A 21,182-nucleotide genomic window follows, 5' to 3' on the forward strand; every position below is an offset into this window, starting at 1 on the left:
ATGATGTTACTTTAAAATGCCGCATGCTTAGATGTGAAGCGGTAAATGCCAAATATCAAGTCTTTGGTTTCACTCGACAGTGAATCTCACCAACGGTCCACCGCAATTGCGAAGCAGTGATATTCTTTTCTCTAATAAAATATGCCAATACAGACACACTTATAAAATATTGAACAAAAATGCTTGAATACAAGTGATGAATATTGGTAATAAACTAATTTTAAGTAAAACTCAAAACGAAGCCGGAATGAGTGTGTCTCCTGCTATCAAAATACGCGTCTGGTGCAGAACAATTGGTTCTGTATATATATATATATATATATATATATGTCATCAATTCAAACACGCTTAAATGTCAACAATAGAGATAATTTGTACATCACGTTTATACAGAGTTATCTGTATTACCTGCCTAAAGTGTTATTTTCATAGACTAGTTCATAAATGATACAAAGCATTATAGCAACGTACGATTCGTCAATACAATAATGTTAATTTGATCCTTCGAAGGATTATGAAGATAATGTTCTTAAAAAAATATCCCGGCTAACTATGTGTTACAAAAATCTCTGGTAACAGTCATAGTTTAACATGCTTTTCAATTTTAACTTAAGATCTTTTAGATGACTTTTTTATTATTTCCAGGGGAGAGGACTTTGTGCATTGTAAGTATTGATGAATGAAATATTCTAGTAAAAAAATGTAATGATACACACGTTTGAACAAGAGTTTTCATAAAATAGGGAAAAAATAGGAAAAAAGTAATGAAATATGCTATGGAAAACATTTATTTGCAGAGCAAGGACATTTGATTCAGAAAATCGGACCGGACCAAAAAATGAGAAGATACCGTATTATTTAACCCAGGGGTCAAACTTTTTTTGGCCGAAAATATGACAAAAATCGGCAACCAATTTCTATGATAATTCATGATATAAACATCTTCGAGGTATTTTACATTTTATTCAGACCGTATTTGTGCTCATATTTCAAATTAAAACTTGGTCTATTTTCATTTTGGGTAAAACAAAATGATTCTTGAAATCAATGAAATTGTGAATAAAATATTTCGCGTTTTTTCATTAAATCAAAGTTTTTAATGAGAAATCTATACTCTTTAAACATAAGACTAATTTTATGTATATTTTAAACAGTCAAGGCTTCATATAAATTATTCAATTTGATGAATTATTAAGCAAAATGTTCTTGACTATATATATACCTAGTTTGTTCTGATAAATTCAAAGACTAAAATGTAGTTTTGACTTGCTAAGAGTACTCAGAAACTTCAAGACAGTTGTGTACGAGGTATCCCATTTGTTTCTTACAAAATGCACTTCTTAAGTTTGAAACAAATTCTTTTTTGTAGTTGTATGAGTTTAAAAAAAAACTATGGAATCAGGAAATCGTATTTGACCCTGTATATACTGTCACACACAAGGCCAATACTCTAGAATGAGCTAATACATAACTGAAACCCCAAAATATACTCAAACAATAACGCACTTCAACATACTTAAATGAAAAAGGACTTTACCAAAACCAAACAAAAAGTATCGAGATTGCACGTAATTCGACTTTTAAGAAATCTTGCTGAATACATTCATTGCCAATTTTGAGACAAATAAATTTACTGAAAAAAAAGCAATAATAAGAATTGATCTAACAAAATACACAACCTTTATAAGAAATGTACCTTCAAAATAATATTTAGAAAAGATTTTAAGGTGGAACATAACACTACAGGGAGATAACTCTGTTAAAATCAGCTTCAATGATCAAAATTAGTGTTTATCAAACTGCTATATATCCAGTGATTTTTTTTCCGATAAAGTGTGTGGTTCAAGTCTTTTTGGAATTTTGAAATTTTTGTCAAAGTAGATATTTTTTCAAAATTTTATGATAAATTAAACGAGCAAAATTAATTTTAGTTAAGGTGATTGCAATCACCTTAAATATTCAACATTTTATACCTTAGGGAGCTACCATTTGATTTTTATGGGGAGGGGGGGGGGGTGCTAGGATGAATATTTTTCACTCAATTCGGTCCTGCCTTTTTTTTTATTATTTTATCCTGACTTTTTTTACATAAATTGTCATCCTGCCTTTTTTTTTTGCCAAGTTGTTCACCCTGCCTTTTTTTTTACTCAAAAGTCCTGTCCTGCCTTTTTTCAAATTTCATCCTAGCCCCCTCCCCCTCCCCCCTAAAAATCAAATGGTAGCTCCCTTATGATGTTATCATAAGTATTTTGTTTTAAATGTGACTGCATGATCATGTACGAAGAGGCAGTGTCGTTTTCAAGGAAAAGTGAAAAAAAATTGTATTTTAATTGTAATAGGATTATTCTATTAAAGCATGAATTGTTTTATATATTTTTTTCTGTTATAGGTAAAGGTTCTAAATTTTACGAGGATTAATAAAACAGGACCTGAGCGTTTGTTAATAAATTTGTATATACAAAATATTTATTTATTTTGAAATAAATGGCTGGATGTCATGTTACGTTTGATTGGGAAGGCTGTTTTTTTTATTTGCATCATTGCTTGTTTTGTAACCACAAGAAGCTATAAGAGACCTTCCTCCTCAAAGATGAAAAAAACTGAACCCCCCGGTTATCTTCTTCATCGTCCATAAACAAATATAGTCCTGCTTGTCATGTTACTACTGTAGACATTGGCATGGATTAACAATGAACAACCCGGAGAGTTTTTAGCTAAAGGCCTGAAATATTGAATTCCCAAGCTGATGAACTGGAATGAAAACGTAAGGTTTCTGATGAATTAAGTGGAAGACTATGCCAGAATATGGATAAATCGCGATTCAGACGAAACCGGACACCATATCTGAATTGAATCGGTTATTAATTCCTAACCAAAACATACGACGTACAATTTAAACACGGGTTTTTAACACTTTCTAGAATCCCAAGGTTGTGGATGCCTTATCCTCTCTCCACTACACATAAGTTGTTGTCCCGGCAAACAAAGTCTCTAACAATTTTGTTTTAAATGCAAAAACATTATTTGGAATGTCTAACTAAAAAAATCGAAATTCACACATATACCCATAGAAAAACCATGAAAGAGAAGCTATTAGATAAAGGCAACAGTAGTATACCGCTGTTCGAAATTCATAAATCGATTGAGAAAAAACAAATCAGGGTTATAAACTAAAACTGAGGGAAACACATCAAATATAAGAGAACTACGACACAACAGAAACACAACATTAAAACGTAACACACACAGAAACGAACTATAATATAACAATGGCCATTTTCCTGACTTGGTACAGGACATTTTAAGAAAAAAATGGTGGGTTGAACCTGGTTTTGTGGCTAGCCAAACCTCCCGCTTTTATGGCAATGTTAAATATAACATTAAAATGACAACATTACATGACAGGACTACAATACAAATAAATGGGAGAACATATAGGACAGAGAAACATACGAATAATAGCTAACAAAAGGTACCAGGTTTTAAATTTAATACGCAAGACGCGCATTTCGTCCACACAAGACTAACCAGTGACGCTCAGATCAAAAAGTTACAAAAGCCAAAACAAGTACAAAGTTGAAGAGCATTGAGGACCAAAAGTTCCAAAAAGTTGTGCCAAATATGGCTAAGGTTATATGTCTGGGATAAGAAAATGACAAACCCGTCCGTTTCTTCTTGGGTTTAGGCATTTTAAAAGACTACTAAAAACTTCCATCCTTTGACTGGATACCTAATTATATACAAAAACGATATATAATGTTCAACTTAACATCTTTCTTAAGTTCTGACCATCATTCGTCTATCTTTCGGAGATATATTCTACAAGTGGTGTCAAACATGTGTCCTTTCTTGAAAATTCTACTACAAAACCTCTAATATATTCGTTTCGGTGGTATCGTGGTAGCGATTTTGACTCGAGTGCGAGTTGTAGTTGATTCAAACCTCAGTCGGGTCAAACCAAGGACTTTAAAATTGGTATTTGCTGCTTCTCTGCTTAGAAGGCAACATTAAGGAGTGGTGGATAAGACTTGTCGGCTCGGTGTCAGAATAATGTGTCTTGATAGGGTGACATGTCTACCGGTGGACTGTTACCTTGCGAACTAGCACTTTTAAGCTCCGACTCAGGGTGTCGGTCTTCACAACGCAAGATTAATATTCACATTAACAATAATTTCTTGTCCTCAATATAGATTTATTTTGGCGCTGAAGGTTAAACAGCTATCCATCATCATCTAATCACATTCTTTACAGTTTTGTAATAGGTTTTATGTTTAATTGCTTTATACTACTATTTCCTATACTCAATTGAAAGATCGAATACATCGTTCCATTAAACAGAAATTAAACATTAAATACATAATTCTTGATTTAATTCATGAATATTGTTTCTTTGTGAAAAAAGGCACTGATTCCAAAAATAAAAACACCGAGGATAATATAATAAAAAATCAGGATTTGTTTTTTCGACAACATATTCGTTGAGTTGGTAAATTGATATTCCAAGAGACAGTCGGTATTCCAATGAGTAATTATTGTTCACCCCAATTTACCAACCTTTTTGTACTTATATGAAGCAGAGTTCATACGAAACAGTCTCAAAAAGAAAAAGATAAACAACATCTTGCACAAACATATTCATGAAACACTTTTACTCAATAAGTACATTTCAGTGAATGTTTGCATCTTATATATCTATAGATCCAAGTAAACTTAGGAATTAAGGATATTACCGATACAAGAATTTCTTTTTCATATCTTGATCTTTTCCACGAAATAGACACAGTAGACGCCTTCAAACAACAATCTATAACAAACGCAATGATTTCAACTTTCTAAAAGTCAACTTTTTATTTCTCGGCAGTAAAAATTGTATTAACAAAAATACAAAACTCTAAGTTAATTTCAAAAACTCCATAAAATATAACAAATATTCGGCTAAATCAACAAACTGGAAAACAACTGTCATACTCCTGAACTGGAACAGGCATTTTCCGAAGAAGTTAAACCTGGTTTCTTAGTTAGCTAACCCTTCAACTTGTGTGACAGTTTTAAAAAAATCCGTTATATTGACAAAATGGTGCAAGCAATGCAAACAGACATAATTGGTAAGTGTGACCAGTTGGGACCCAGCTGCCAAAATTCAGACTCTTCTCGATCGTATAGCGTTTGTATATCTCAATTTATACTCTACATTTGTGCATTTACACTATACATACTTTATTAGTATGGATAAAAAGTAAACTAACAAAATGATCGAACTCCAAGGTAAAATTCAAATCGGAAAGCCCCTTATTAAATGGCAAAATCAAAAGCTCAAACACATCAAACGAATGGAAAACAACTGTCATATTCCTGTTTTGGTACAGGCATTTCCTTATGTAGAAAATGGTTGATGAAACCTGGTTTTATAGCTAGCTAAACCTCTCACTTGTATGACAGTCGCATAAAATTCCGATTGGCTTCTTATACAAATAAAATTGAGAATGGAAATGGGGAATGTGTCAAAGAGACAACAACTCGACCAACAGCAGAAAACAGCCGAAGGCAACCAATGGGTCTTCAATACAGCGAGAAAATCCCGCACCCGGAGGAGTGCTTGTGCTGGCCCCTAAACAAAAATATGTACTAGTTCAGTAATAATGGACGTCATACTAAACTCCGAAATATATAAAAGAAACTAAAATTAAAAATCATACAAGACTAACAAAGGCCAGAGGCCCATGACTTGAGACAGGCGCAAAAAAAATGCGGCGGGGTTAAACACGTTAAACAAAAACTACGACAACAAAAGTTTGAGGAAGAACGACTGGAATCGACATAATTTCACGGTTATCATCAAACATTGATTAAACGAAACCGTATGTCTGTGACTCAACTCACTAGCGACATGATTTCGAAGTCTTGGATTTTAAGATACCAGAACAGTCGTCTAATCTGTGATTGCACCGATTGTGACATTCCGGATTGTGACAATTTGACTGTGATGAGTGGATTTACATTTTTGGTGAGTTTGTATTGCAAATGTGTGTCACTTATGAGTAATCTTTACTTAAGAAATAGGAAGCATCTGATATATTCACAAGATTTTCTTGCAACTTTTAGTGTTAGCGAGATGATATAAAAATATCTGGGTAAAAGTGGCCAAAAAATGTAAAGTCATATTATAGCAGGTAATAAAACAAGATATAAAAAACGAATTTATTGTACTTTTTGTGCTTACAGCAGTTTTGTCCCGTAGCTAAATATAAATCCTCTTATTAGAACTATGTGTCCATTCAATCGTCCAAACATGAAATCGCCATGACTCTAGAAATAGCAGAAACCACTGCAGATATGTAATAGATAGCAAATTGTCTGAGTGACAAAACAGTTAGATATATCAAGACAATCATTGACGAGATTCCTTAAATTGGACAGGCATACATCGTGTACATATATTTTAGGCAAAATGTGTTTAAAAAAACTTTATTTTGCTGTCGCTTCACAAACTTTCAGATAATTACTATATAATATGTGGATGTCTGTCCTAAAAAACAGTATACAGATTGAAATTAGCATACTTCCTTATGTTTATTTAGATGGAGTTACTGAGGATATATACCTGTTCCGAAGTTCCGTGAACCAGTACTTTCTTATTTGCAATTTAAAGTATGTTGGTTTTATCAGTACAAGGCACCATAAAGTGTTGCTTTGACATGCAGAATGATAGTTTCTTTATTTGAACTTAGTAAAGGAGGGACGAAAGATTCTAGAGGGACAGTCAAACTCATAGATCGAAAACAAACTAACAACGCCATGACCAAAAATAAAAAGACAAACAGACAAATAATAGTACAGATGACACAACATAGAAAACCAAAGACTAAGCAACACGAACACCACCAAAAACTGGGGGTGATCTCAGGTGCTCCGGAAGGGTAAGCAGATCCTGCTCCACATGTGGCACCCTTCGTGTTGCTTATGTTATTACAAATCCGGTAAATAGTCTAATTTGGTAAGTCACATTCGTTAAAAGGGAGTAAAATACAGCTGACTGTTTACAAATGATTATTGATTCGTATATGAAGTAAGGGAGATAATCAGCAATTTCTGACTGAATCAATTGATAGCCTATATTAGATTCCAACATATGAGTTTTTTTATGTTTTTCTCAAAAAATGAAAAATATTCACTACGTTTGGTTATCAAAAGTCGCTTCCTTTGTTGGATGTTAACTTACATTTTACTGATTCACAAAATAAATGGTATCTATATACATCTGTTTCAAATAGGGGAGATGAATTGCTACTTCCGGATCAATATAGTCACTTTGCTGTCCTATGATAGCTTACATTAAACTAAAAGTGTATGGTTTCTATTTATATTTGCTTGACATAAGGGAGATAATTTGATACTTTCGGCTTACATAATGTTACTTAATTTCAGTATCGAATGAAGGCGACTTTTGCTGATATAAAACAATTATGGTTTTTACATATTTTTGCAAGTAATAAGTGAAACGGTTAAGGAAGTTTTCCTACCAAACACCTTTTTTTGAATACTTAAGGGGATAAAACTTGTATAATGTCACCACAGCACTTCAACTCAAATGTATTAGCGTTGCTCCAAGTCGTAACGTAGAATTTGACAAAAAAAACATTATGTCGAAAACTTTTATGGTTTCCAAGAAGTTGCGATAACAAGCAAAGTTCAATAATTAGAAGATGACCTTGACCGCAATTTCCTGCCTGTTATTTGGAAGAGTTTAGGACAGTGAGTTTGAATGGCTGGCGCGACTTTGGTTGTTTTTGTTAAATTTATTATGTTTTTGTATAATAGATACGGGAGGATTTAGAGTTTGAAATTGTGTAGACACCTGTACCTGTATGATGCCCTTGTGTGGTTTGTTTCGTTGGGTTGTTATCTCATCGAGGAATACCCCATTTTCTTGTATTCGTAACGTTTTGAAACCGATTGATGGATTTTAAATATAAAATCGGTTCATAACAAAACTTAAACGGTTATAAAGTAGAGAGTAAGTGATTATCTTTCTTTCAATAATATGTGCAAATAAGGATTAATTAAACAAAGGTTTACCCAACTTTATTTGACACACTTATATGTTAAAAAACGTAATCGTTTTCGTTATTTAATCCCACTCTTATTTTCAATTTTATTCACCAACCATTTTGAAAACATGTCGCATCGAAACAAATTGCATTATGTGTCTTATTTTTGTCCTGTTTAAGCACAAACTTAAAATGGGATCCTCATTAAATTCTACAAGGAAAAGTACAATAACAGAATTAGATATGTCATAAATTGTAAAAATAATTCCGTTGAGCACAACCCATATCCAAATCATATTATAGTTATTTGGATTTTCTAAAACTTACATTTGTTTTTTTCTTCTTTTTCTTCTTTAGAAATTACAACATCAAAAATATCTAGTTAGATTTGGTTTACATGGTACAAACACGTTTTTAAAAAATCCCATTTTTAGGAAGGAGCTTTTCTCTTACTGCAAGCACGTTAACAATATTAAATTTATTTCCGATTTCAAAACAATGAGGTTTGCACAAAGTTGTTACATGTAATTGATCAAGTAAGTCGGAAATTGACACGCAAGGGTACATTTGATATGTGCCGTATATAGTTTAAACATATTTTATTTACTCTTTAAGTAAAATGGATTGGACACAAGTAAACCATACTTATAAAGTCCTCTCCGAATAACAATAAATAACAATACAATATTAATATGAGCATGCAATAATTTAGAATATACAATACTATAAGAGTCTATCTATTGAAAAAAAAAAACTAAAACACGATAAAACAATAGTAACGGAAAAATTTGTAATGATGATGAGGATGATTACGTGAATGTACTGCAAACACACTATTAGTATCATATAACAAGAAATCTCTCAGACATTTTAATAAACTCGAATACATGTTTAAATATATTGACGTTTTGTTCATACGAGAGGTTCGGATTACCAGATGTAAGTAACTTAACATTTGATATAATGTGCCGCATATGAGAGAAAATTATAAAGGTGTTGCTTTGACATGCAGAATGATAATTTCGTTATTTGAACTTAGTAAAATACAGCTGACTGTTTACAAATGAGGAATATTAAACAAAAAAGCAACGGGGCAATGAATTAGTAGTGTTCCTCTTTATTGATTCTTCTATGAAGTAAGGGAGATAATCAGCAATTTCTGACTGAATCAATTGATAGCCTATATTAGATTCCAACATATGAGTTTTTTTTTATGTTTTTCTCAAAAAATGAAAAATATTCACTACGTCTGGTTATGAAAAGTCGCTGCCGTTGTTGGGTGTTAACTTCCATTTTATTGATTCCCAAAATAAATGGTATCTTCATCCGTTTGAAATAGGGGAGCTGATTTGCTACTTCCGGATTAATATAGTCACTTCGCTGTCCTATGATAGCTTACAATAAACTGATTCTAAAAATGTATGGTTTCTGTTTATATTTAGTTTAAGTAAGAGAGATAATTTGCTACTTTCGGCTTGCATAATGTTACTTTCAGTGTCGAATGAAGGCGACTTTTGCTGATTCAAAACATTTATGGTTTTTACATATTTTTGCAAGTAATAAGTGAAAAATAGTTCTTAACCAAATACGTACGACCACGTGGCTTTATCACATACATTTTTGTACTAGTACGAAGCTTCAACCAATAAATCATCAATATGAAACTATGACTCCTATAAATTGACAATAAATTGGTTTGAACTGAATGTTATAAATCTTTACCACAATGTCCCAAATATTTTACTCAATTTCTTTCTTCCTCTCACTTTTCAGTTTAAGTCAAATAGCAGTAACAAGCAAAAGTAAAAATCTACAAAAGAAGATTTCGATCGTGACCTCAATTCTTAGATCAAAGATCATGGATTTCAAATCGAAATATCCCAACTTTTTAATATATAGATATAAGAAGATGTGGTATGAGTGCCAATGAGACAACTCTCCATCCAAGTCAAAATTTATAAAAGTAAACCATTATAGGTCAAAGTACGGTCTTCAACACGAAGCCTTGGCTCACACCGAACAGCAAGCTATAAAGGGTTCCAAAAATTACTAGTGTAAAACAATTCAAACGGGAAAACCAACGGTCTAATCTATATAAAAGACGAGAAACGAGAAACACTTCAACAAACGACAACTATTGAACATCAGATTCCTGACTTAGGACAGGTGCAAAAAATTGCAGCGGGTTTAAACGTTTTAATGGTACCAAACCTTCACCCTTATCTTAAACAATAGCGTAACATCACAACATAGAAAGACACACTATAAAATATCAATTGATATGGCTTAACTCAATCAAAAGACATATTAACACCGGTGAACATACACTGAACAAATAAATTTGATCCATGATAGAATGTAAATACAAAATAAATAAACTAAGGGAAGAATAATTAAAGTAACGTGTTATACCGCTGTGAAATGTTAAACAATTTAAGAAAAGGATATGCTTGAACAAAAATATCAGCCATTTGCAATTACTTTAAACATACGTAAATGAAAATAATTTTGTTATTAGGTATATGTGTATAGTTCAAATAGAGAAAGGAAATATGTTTACAAAATAAATAATTTTGATGTTTTTAGTACGAAGAAGTGAAAATTTGTAGTAATACCAAACACTTATCAAAGCTGGTATATAGACCAGATATAACCACGAATAACATTAAATAACAAAACAGCATTACAGTTAGTATCAACAGGTCAAATGAACAAGAAAGTACGATTTGAGAGTACTCGCAGTTACTGACAGCTAGTTAAAAGCCAAAAACAATTAAGAATAAAAATTCATCTATCAGAGATAAAATTCAACTAAAACACATCCCAGGGATTTAGTATTTTAACGTCATGGACAGTCAAAGAAGACATGACTTGTGCAATGCCAAAAATAAATGTATCGACAGGCAGTAGGATAGGTAGGAGTTAACCTCTTTATAGATCAAAATGAACGTGGGTGTGTCTTTATGCATCCCGTTTTAAAAGAATACAAATTTAGTTATGTTTTAATTTGAAGTGCCAAAGTAAACTATATTCAAAGATCTAATTACAACATTGGTAAGATAACCTTTACTAATAAGTTTGTTTAAAGGTTCGATGAGTTTAGACGGATCACATTGTGATTTCCGCTCTAAGTACAATATTACCGTAAAATTTAGGATGTGAAATACCGTTTTTAATCAGTTTTCTACAGGTATAGCCAAATTTTCTTATCAAATCTTTGTATCTATGAAAGAATTTAGTAAAAGTTTTACGTCATTTATGGTAATGAAATGTTGTCCTACCAAACACCTAATTTTGAATACTTAGGCAGATAAAACTAATATAATGTCACCATAGCGCTTTAACCCAAATGTATTAGCATTGCCCCAAGTCGTAACGTACAATTTAACAAAAAAATAATGTCGAAAACATTTATGGTTTCTAAGGAGTTGCGATAACAAGCAAAGTTCAAAACTACATGTAAGATTAATATGACCTTGACTGCAATTGCCTGCCTGTTATTTGGAAAAGTTAAAAACAGTGAGTTTGAATGGCACAACTTTGGTTGTTTTTGTTAAATTTATTGCATTTTTGAATAATAGATACGGGAGGATTTAGAGTTTGGAATTGTGCAGACACCTGTACCTGTATGATGCCCTTGAGTTGTTTGTTTCGTTGGGTTGTTATCTCATTGAGGAATACCCCCATTTTCTTGTATTCGTACCGTTTTGAAGCCGATAGATGGATTTTAAAAATAAAATCGGTTCATAACAAAACTTAAAGGGTTATAAAGTAAAGAGTAAGTGATTATCTTTCTTTCAATAATATGTGCAAATAAGGATTAATTAAACAGAGGTTTGCCCAACTTTATTTGACACACTTATATGTTAAAAAACGTAATCGTTTACGTTATTTAATCCCCCTCTTATTTTCAATTTTATTCACCAACCATTTTGAAAACATGTCGCATCGAAACAAATTGCATTATGTGTCTTATTTTTGTCCTGTTTAAGCACATACTTAAAATGGGATCCTCATTAAATTCTGCAAGGAAAAGTACAATAACAGAATTAGATATGTCATAAATTGTAAAAATAATTCCGTTGAGCACAACTCATATCCAAATCATATTATAGTTATTTGGATTTTCTAAAACTTACATTTGTTTTTTTTTTCTTCTTCTTCTTTAGAAATTACAACAACAAAAATATCTAGTTAGATTTGGTTTACATGGTACAAACACGTTTTTAAAAAATCCCATTTTTAGGAAGGAGCTTTTCTCTTACTGCAAGCACGTTAACAATATTAAATTTATTTCCAATTTCGAAACAATGAGGTTTGCACAAAGTTGTTACATGTAATTGATCAAGTAAGTCGGAAATTGACAAGCAAGGGTACATTTGATATGTGCCGTATATAGTTTAAACATATTTTATTTACTCTTTAAGTAAAATGGATTGGACACAAGTAAACCATACTTATAAAGTCCTCTCCGAATAACAATAAATAACAATACAATATTAATATGAGCATGCAATAATTTAGAATATACAATACTATAAGAGTCTATCTATTGAAAAAAAAACTAAAAAACGATAAAACAATAGTAACGGAAAAAATTGGTAATGATGATGAGGATGATTACGTGAATGTACTGCAAACACACTATTAGTATCATATAACAAGAAATCTCTCAGACATTTTAATAAACTCGAATACATCTTTAAATATATTGACGTTTTGTTCATACGAGAGGTTCGGATTACCAGATGTAAGTAACTTAACATTTGATATAATGTGCCGCATATGAGAGAAAATTATCAAGATTATAGCACTTTAATAAAACAGAGATTTGGCCTGCGTCATGTGTAAAGTACATTTATATTTCAGCTATTATTGTACTTGTAGAAAACATATTCCTCTGACTTATGTAAAAATGATACGTTTATGTTTAATTTTTACCCAGCTGTCATTATTTGAATCGATTAATCAGCATACGTTCATATACTTCATACATGTACTTTTACATACTAAATTATCCTTCAAATACTAATGCAGTCTTTTCGCACACCAATATAGTCCTTCAACACACCAATATAGTCCTTCAACACACCAATTTAGTCTTTCAACATACCAATATAGTCCTTGAACATACCAATATGGTCTTTCCATGCTGGTTTTTCCGTTTTAATTGTTTTACACTAGTAATTTTTTGGGGCCCTTTATAGCTTGCTGTTTGGTGTGAGCCAATGCTCCATGTTGAAGGCCGTACCTTGACCTATAATGGTTTACTTTTATAAATTGTAACTTCGATGGAGAGTTGTCTCATTGGCACTCATACCACATTTTCCTATATCTATCTAACATTCTATATGTTTGTTTCTGAGAATAATCAATGCAATTAAATTGTGTTGACCGTTTTTTGTTTTTAAACAAGAACATGTATTGTAGAACATTATTCTTTTGGCAACGATCATAAATATTGTGTGTGTAGCCAGAGAGGAGTATTTTTTAAATGTTTTTTTTTTATTAGAAATTTCTGGGAAAAATACATTTGTTTCGATAGGGAAGTGAAAGTGAAAACGAAATTTCTTACTATTAGTAATTGAAAATAAGAAAAAGAAACAAAAAAAAAACAACATCAATTGTTTAAATAAATTTGATGTTCATGTCTTTTTTCTATTAAATATTTTGTGTTCTCATAAAGTTAAACAAATGTTTAATCCCAGAATCCACAAACCCCCAACCACCCCTAAAAAAAGATGAGTGATCTGTGCTTTATACATTCATTTCCGTTACAACAGGTCGTTTGTTGAATGTGATGGGTTTAAAGAAAGAAGTACATGTATCTTTATGAGAAAAAAAACAAGAATTTACGCTTTGAAACTTAACGAATGAGCTTACCAGTAAGTCTGTGTTATTTTTTTGATTAACAAAACTTAAATATCTTAAGATGCATAAATTGCTTACTTTCTATATTAGGAGTTATTGTGATAATGGGTGTTTTTCTGCTAATTTCCTTTCTTATTCTGTTTTGTTGTTTCGCAAGATGTCGCTTAGATATTTGGTATATGTTATCGTACAGCATATACGCGTTTGCAAAAGAAAGGCGAAAGATACCAAAAGGATATTCAAACTCATAAGTCAAAAATAAACTGACAACGCCATGGCTTAAAAAGAAAAAGACCAACTAATATGAAGGCACCGAACACTTTTCCTTCTAGAAGGTTTCTCCACAAACAATCTTGTGAGCACTTCTCCTCCCATCCCTCTGAAACGTAAAAGATTCTGATAACAGTCTTTTCCCAAATTGCTCGTTACATCTTCAGGGTGTCAAGAATAAAATTTTGAACAGAACAAACCGGACACTCCATATAAGAGTTTTGTGCAATATAAAACCACAATAGGAAATAGGACAGTCGGTAAACTACAGAGCATACGACTATACTAGTATCCACATATTTAAGAACGCAAATCCATGTCGCTAGTGAGCTGAGACACAGACACATCGTATCGTTTAACAAATTCATAAAGATGACCGTGAAACTTGTATCGGTTTCAGTCATTCTTCATAACTCTGTTGGAGCAGTTTTTGTGTAATGAGCACAGTCACCCTTGTTAATGAATTCCGTATAGTGCGAACGTGCACGAGTGTAAAGTAACAAAACTAAACGCCATGCGGTTGTGAAATGAACCAAAGGTCTTTTTGATATATTTCAAAATCTACAAATATTGAAAAGACACTGACAACTAAGGCTCATGTATTCAATTAAAAAAAATCTAAAGTTAAAATTAAAGAGATACATGCAAATTAAAATACAACAAAAACACACAAAAATAGATCTCTACAAAATATAATTTGGCAGATAATAAATTTTGAGTATAAATGAAAGGAGCAGTTAAATAACTTGTGTAAATAGCAGTTGGAAATTGACCAAAACGCTATATGATAAAACAATTGGTAATTTTTTAGATCAGTTGAAACGATGTTTAATCAATCAAGAGTCAATGGTTTTGTAATGTCTGGAAAATAAGTAAAGTTTATTTTCTTTGTATTTATTAATTACTTATTTTACTGTTTGCAATGTATCGTGAAGACAACATTCATATTCACAACCTTACTGTGGGATTTTTAGTAATTGACCTTAAAAGGTGTACTTGTTTTAAAGATATTAGAATATTTAAAATTCTTTATTGTTCATATTTCATAAAAGCGTAAATATTAAACACATTTTTATTAGAGGTCATTAATTTGTAAAAAAAAAAGTTGCCGATAAACTCACAAATTGAATACAATTCCCATCATATCCTTTGTGTATGGCGCATGAATATCTTATTTTGAAATCGACACAATGTTCTCAATGTACTTGGGTCTCGAAGGTGGCTCCGGCAACAAGATCTTTCGAACTTTTGACCCAGGAAAGTCCCAATGGACCATTTACATTGGTAAATATGCAAATCATATGAAAATTATTAGTCTTTGATTGAACTTATCAAGAGCAAAAATGGCAAGGTGCATTCGAACTACCAGTATTACTGTAAAAATGGCTAAATGCATTCGATATTCCCGCTTATAATAGAATGTGCAAAGTTAAAAAAAATCAGAGTGTGGTTGATCTGTCGAGTTGACAAAATGAATGAAACATTCAAACATCAAGTAACGATTAGTAGATTTTGATGAGTGATAAAAATGAACGGGGCCATTTCCTTCATAGACTATGATCGAGTTAATCAAAACATTAAGATGGTTTCTTCAGGTAAATGTCTTTTGATCATTTTTCATGTTTCAGTTGCTGTCTTATCGACTTATACCCCACACCCTTATTATTGTAATTGATACTAATAATACAAAGTGTAACATCAATGTTTTCTTACTAATAAAACTTGCCAATCTGAATTATAGAAAATTAACCGTTTTTGGAACGCTTCATAGTAGAGCAAAATTCCAATTATCATACATCTATACAATTTATAAAGTGTAAATTTCATTTCTTTTTCAGCTGGTCATTATATTAAAGTACATATATGTAGTACTTTTAAACATATAAAAAGTCATGTTCATAGATTTTATGTAATACGTGATGCATTTATACATGCATATATTCAAATTTGTTTGCAGCTGTCATTATTGGAATCGATTAATTAATATGTATTCAGATATATAAGACTTCCTATTTCCTCATACCAGTATACTACTTCCATACATTTTGAGTGTCTTTGAAAACAGGTAATACAATTATATAATTTTGACCATTTTTTGTAATACAACTAGAAAATGTAAAGTATAAAGCTGATATTATTTCTCCAAGGCAACGATCATTCTTATTGAGGGTGTAAAAGGGGAGGCCTGTTTTTTAAATGATGTATTTGATTCTTTATTTCTTTGAAAAAAAGAAAGATTTTTTTTTTAAAAAAAATACAACGATGATTGTTTCCAAAATTATGTTCCTAAATAGTGAAAAAGATTTTAATAGTTTTTTTTATAAAAATTAGACGAATGGTTTGTCCAAAAAATAAACCCTTCATCGTAAAAACAACGAAAGGTCTGCGCCAAATATATTTACGTTCCGTTGCAAATGGTCGTCTGTTTAATGTGACGAGTGTTTGGAATACAATTTTAATAAGCACAAGTAACGCGTACCTGTTGATTTGTAATAACTTGTTGATTAACCTTGAAAACTTAATTATCTTAAGATGCATACATGTGGATCAGGATCTGCTTACCCCTCCTGAGCACATGATATCGTCCACGGTTCGGATTCGGGTTTCTAAGTCTTTAGTTTCCTATTCTGTGTTTTGTATACTATTGTTTGTCTTTTAATCGTTTTCGGTTTTTTTTGCCATGGCATTATCAGTTTGTTTCTGATTTATGAGTTTGATCATCCCTTTGGCATCTTTCGTCTCTCTTTCCATATATCCACACTATCGGTGGATGCTTGTGAAGTTTGGAATAATAATGTTCATATTCAATTTATCACTGTTAAATCTAAATTTAGATATCATTGTAATGACAAAAAAGGTTTACATTTTTGACAATTTCAGACATACCTATATTTTTTGTCCTCTGTTAAAAAAAGAGAAAGTCATTTCATGTCAGAGCACTACATAACGTGTCTTGTGCTGTAAAAAATCTACAAACCGTAAATGGCATATCGGAAAGCACTTTTTCCCCAGAACTTGTAAAGTACCAAAACAAGTACTTCAGATCTGAGAAACAGGAAAATATTAACTCTTTTCCTGCAATCTTCTTTATTATTTAAAATTAACATTAAAAAAAGTTATCTACACTGATCAACGGTCCTTCAGCTTTCAATTGATACAAAAGTACTGAATTATTCTAAAGATTTTGATTGTTAGACCGTGTGTAGGAACTATGTTGTGTCAAATATGTACTATATTCTACTACATTGATAATGTACGGACACTATTTATGCTTCAGATTCACTGCCAACATTTACTCTATGTCGATACTGTTATAGTTATTAATTAATAAAAAATCAGTTTTTTCCACTTCAATTCTTTAGTTTCAGTTCATCGAAAGGGAAAGTTGAACACAGCTGAGAAATGAAGAACGTCAGCATTATATGTTTACTCGTCCTTTGTAGTATTCTTATTGGGCTAACGTCTGCGACAAGAATTATAAGTACGTACTTTTTTTATAAATACATTATGATTTTTTGTCTAGCTCTGAGTAACTGCGAGTAGATTAAGATTGGTACTCATTTCATTGCATGTTATGTGCTTAGTACCGAAGAGATGAGTCATCTTCCCTCTCAATTGATTTTAAGAGTCGTTCTAATGTTGTGCATTTGCACCGCTGTCTCGGGTTGAGTAGTCACAAACATATTTAAACCTATTTTATTATTTATGTCGCTATGTTCGACCAGCAACATGTGGTACAGCAATTGTCGTTTGTGCAAATGTGTTTGTTGGCCATTGTTATATTATAGTTCGTTTCTGTGTGTGTTACATTTTCATGTTGTGTTTTTGTTGTGTCGTAGTTCTCCTCTTATATTTGATTTGTTTCCCTCAGTTTTAGTTTGTAACCCGGATTTGTTTTTTTTCTCAATCGATTTATGAATTTCGAACAGCGGTATACTACTGTTGCCTTTATTTGGTTAATGCATTAAGCATATCAATAGTGCATTTCTTTTTAAGGATACGCTATCTACGAAAGTTTTTAAAAGCCGTGAAAATGCGGCGATTTGATGGAAGCCAATGAAAAGATATTTCATTGTCAGCATTCCAATCGATGTAATTAAGAGGACAAAGCCTTTATGTCATCTGTTAGACCAGACCTGATCAATGATACAAGAATGATATCTCAAGTCACGTGAATGACCTAACCTTCTGGAAAATAAACTCATTATAGATACCAGGATCAAACTTTTGTACACAAGACGCACATTTCGTCTACAAAAGACTCATCAGTGACGCCCGAATAATTTTAAAAGACAAATAAAGTACGAAGTTAAAGAGCATTGAGGACCCAAAACATTCAAAAGGTTTTGCTAAATACAGGTAAGGTGATCTATTTATGGGGTAGAAAATCCTCAGTATTTCGAAAAATTCAACGGTTTGTAAACAGTTAATTTATAATTATGATCATATCAATGATAGTTCATGTCAACACAGACGTGCTGATTGCTGAGCATGTGACACTCTTGGTGTGAGGAAACCACCACAAGCAGTGGCATCGATCCAATGGTTTTTTATATGGTTAATCCAGCGTTATACGAGAATAGTGCAGGTTTTCAAATCAGTTTTTTGTTGGATTGATGAATATTTAACTTCTTAATTAAAAGTGAATTAATGTGAAAAGATATTAAATATTTGCACAAAAAGGCTGCCATTATTATTTTATCTCCAAATATACTGTATTCTTGAAAAAAGATGTCAACAAATTTATTGTGAAACCCGTAGATGCTGGCCCTAAAAAGTAAATACACATTGTGTTATCCCTGGGTCCTTATACCTTTCTATAGGTTAAGTGGTTTACTTTATATTGAAGGTCGTTAAAAAAACTTTATGTTTGATGAACTAGAGCTGTTACCTCTGAATCACTGTGTCTATTGTGGATTACTGTCTCATTGACAATCGTACATGTATAACAGTTCATATATGTTTTTAGTTTTTCATCTACACATTTTAGTACAGATAATATCTTTATCAAATCTGTGTATAAAATCCTTTTTTTTCCAAGAAATTGGGTAACTGAAATTCTCATGTGCAAGGCTCTAGGTTCTTGATTAGGCTTGTCCAGTTTACTTTGTGGTTTGTGTTGATACACACCCTAGTCAAGCCTATATATGTTTTTATGAGAAAAACAAATTAAAATTATTAAAAAAAATCAGTCTAGGTAAAATGTATCTATTTTTCAGATTCCGGACTTTTACACATACAACACGATAACAATAACTTTAACTCGAACAAATTTGATTATGTTGTGATAAATTTTCCTGAAAGTAGATAAAGCGAAAGTAAAATTGTTTTCCAGGGAGGCCAATATATGGTTATAAGCACTGTAACCGCTATTCTGGACCTGTGTGTGGAACAAATAACAAAACATATTACAGTGAATGTCAAGCTGTTAATTCGTTAGTATAATCGTATTTCAGTTTATTCATGTCTTGTATCATTCACGTTAAGGTATGGGTATTCTTTGTTATGCATGTATCTTTTAATCTTTAATATCGATATATCAACTTTCACATACGCGCTTTTCTGTTGGCTAAACATTTCGTCACGTGGTGTTATCATAAATTTTCACATCTTATACGGATCGAGATCAGAAATTTTTTTTAAAGCACTTTTAAACACTGAAGAAAACAGGGATAACAACAGGAAACTGTACGAGTTCATTGCAGATGTTTAATAATAAATCAGATAAATAAGTATTCAAGTTTTCCCCAAAACATTTACTAAGATTATGACGACGTGGTGTAGGTGTATGAAGAAAACACTTGCGCATGAAAGATTTTATTATTGTGATGTAGACAAGGTACATTCATGTTCATATACAAAAAATATGTATATTGGCATATTCGATCTTAATAAACAACGTTCGTGGTTATAATAAACTTTAACTTGAACCTTCATCCTTGAACATAGATCGGTTTGCTGAGCATTTTGGTAACTATTTTGATTTCAAACAAAATGTTGATTCACAATGCAAGCATTGCATACAATAGTCCCTTTTGTAAGGTTGTTAGGTAACAGCATATCTGCAGTAATGTAAGAATATTGACTAAATGTTTTGTTTGATCTGATCTCAATGGCTAGTATTTATTATTTAATATTTAATATTTCAAGAAATTGCACATCATGCATTTCATAAAGATAGTTTGGTTATTTGAAAATCATTTTTCTACATAAAAACATCTGAACCAAGACGTCTAACATTTTTGATTTTGATCGTTCCTGATTTTTACGAAAGCTTAAATCAGAAAACCGAACGCATAACATTTATAACGTGTAATTGTAATTTTATTTAAGAATTGAATGCTTCTTTTTATTATTTTATTGGGGTGTAAAAGCGTTGATTGAAGCACACTTTATTTGAAACACGGACGCGCCTTATTCTAAATATGTGAGCACAATCAACGCTTTTACAACCCTAAAAAATTATAAAAAGAAGCGTTCGAATCTTATAATTACATTTTATGCTATACAACCATTACATTAAAGTTATATCATGTTTTTCTATGCTTTGTTTTTACATTGTAACGGATAGCACGTGCATGCATGGTACCTGTTGTATTGTATACGAAAATACAATATGATATTGGAGTGCATCACGATTGTTGTCAGCCAATCAAAAATTACGGCTTCTAATGAAACATACATGTAATGTAGTTATTTAAGAATTGAATGCTTCTTTTTGTAAATTCATTGGGGTGTAAAAGCGTTGACCGAAGTACATTTTGTTTGAAGCGCAGAAGCGCTTCATTTTAAAAATGTACGCACGGTCAACGCTTTTACAACCCTATGAAATTACTAAAAGAAGCATTCAATACTTATAATTACATTTTTTCGCTATGGTCATGAAAACACGATTACTATCATTTTTTTGTTTTATTTACCTGTGCACTTTATTGTGGAAACGTGTGTCATCATGTATGTTACAATTCATGAAATTCATTTTGAAATGAAGAA

At 31.7% G+C, this 21,182-nt stretch overlaps 1 protein-coding gene across 3 annotated transcripts in view; it reads left to right on the forward strand.

The window, feature by feature from the left end:
- The window catches only part of LOC127724180 (agrin-like), a 54,943-nt gene extending 52,446 nt beyond the window's left edge, over nucleotides 1-2,497 (forward strand). For all 3 annotated transcript variants that reach the window (XM_052231075.1, XM_052231077.1, XM_052231076.1), the window contains 2 exons: nucleotides 646-665; nucleotides 2,390-2,497. In XM_052231075.1, the coding sequence (XP_052087035.1) occupies nucleotides 646-665; nucleotides 2,390-2,418 (49 nt within the window). In that variant the 3' untranslated portion in view covers nucleotides 2,419-2,497. The remainder of the gene's footprint in view (nucleotides 1-645; nucleotides 666-2,389) is intronic.
- The last annotated feature ends 18,685 nt before the right edge of the window (nucleotides 2,498-21,182 follow it).

The sequence above is a fragment of the Mytilus californianus genome, unplaced genomic scaffold (assembly GCF_021869535.1).
Source record: "Mytilus californianus isolate M0D057914Y unplaced genomic scaffold, xbMytCali1.0.p SCAF_14, whole genome shotgun sequence".
Taxonomy (NCBI): domain Eukaryota; kingdom Metazoa; phylum Mollusca; class Bivalvia; order Mytilida; family Mytilidae; genus Mytilus; species Mytilus californianus.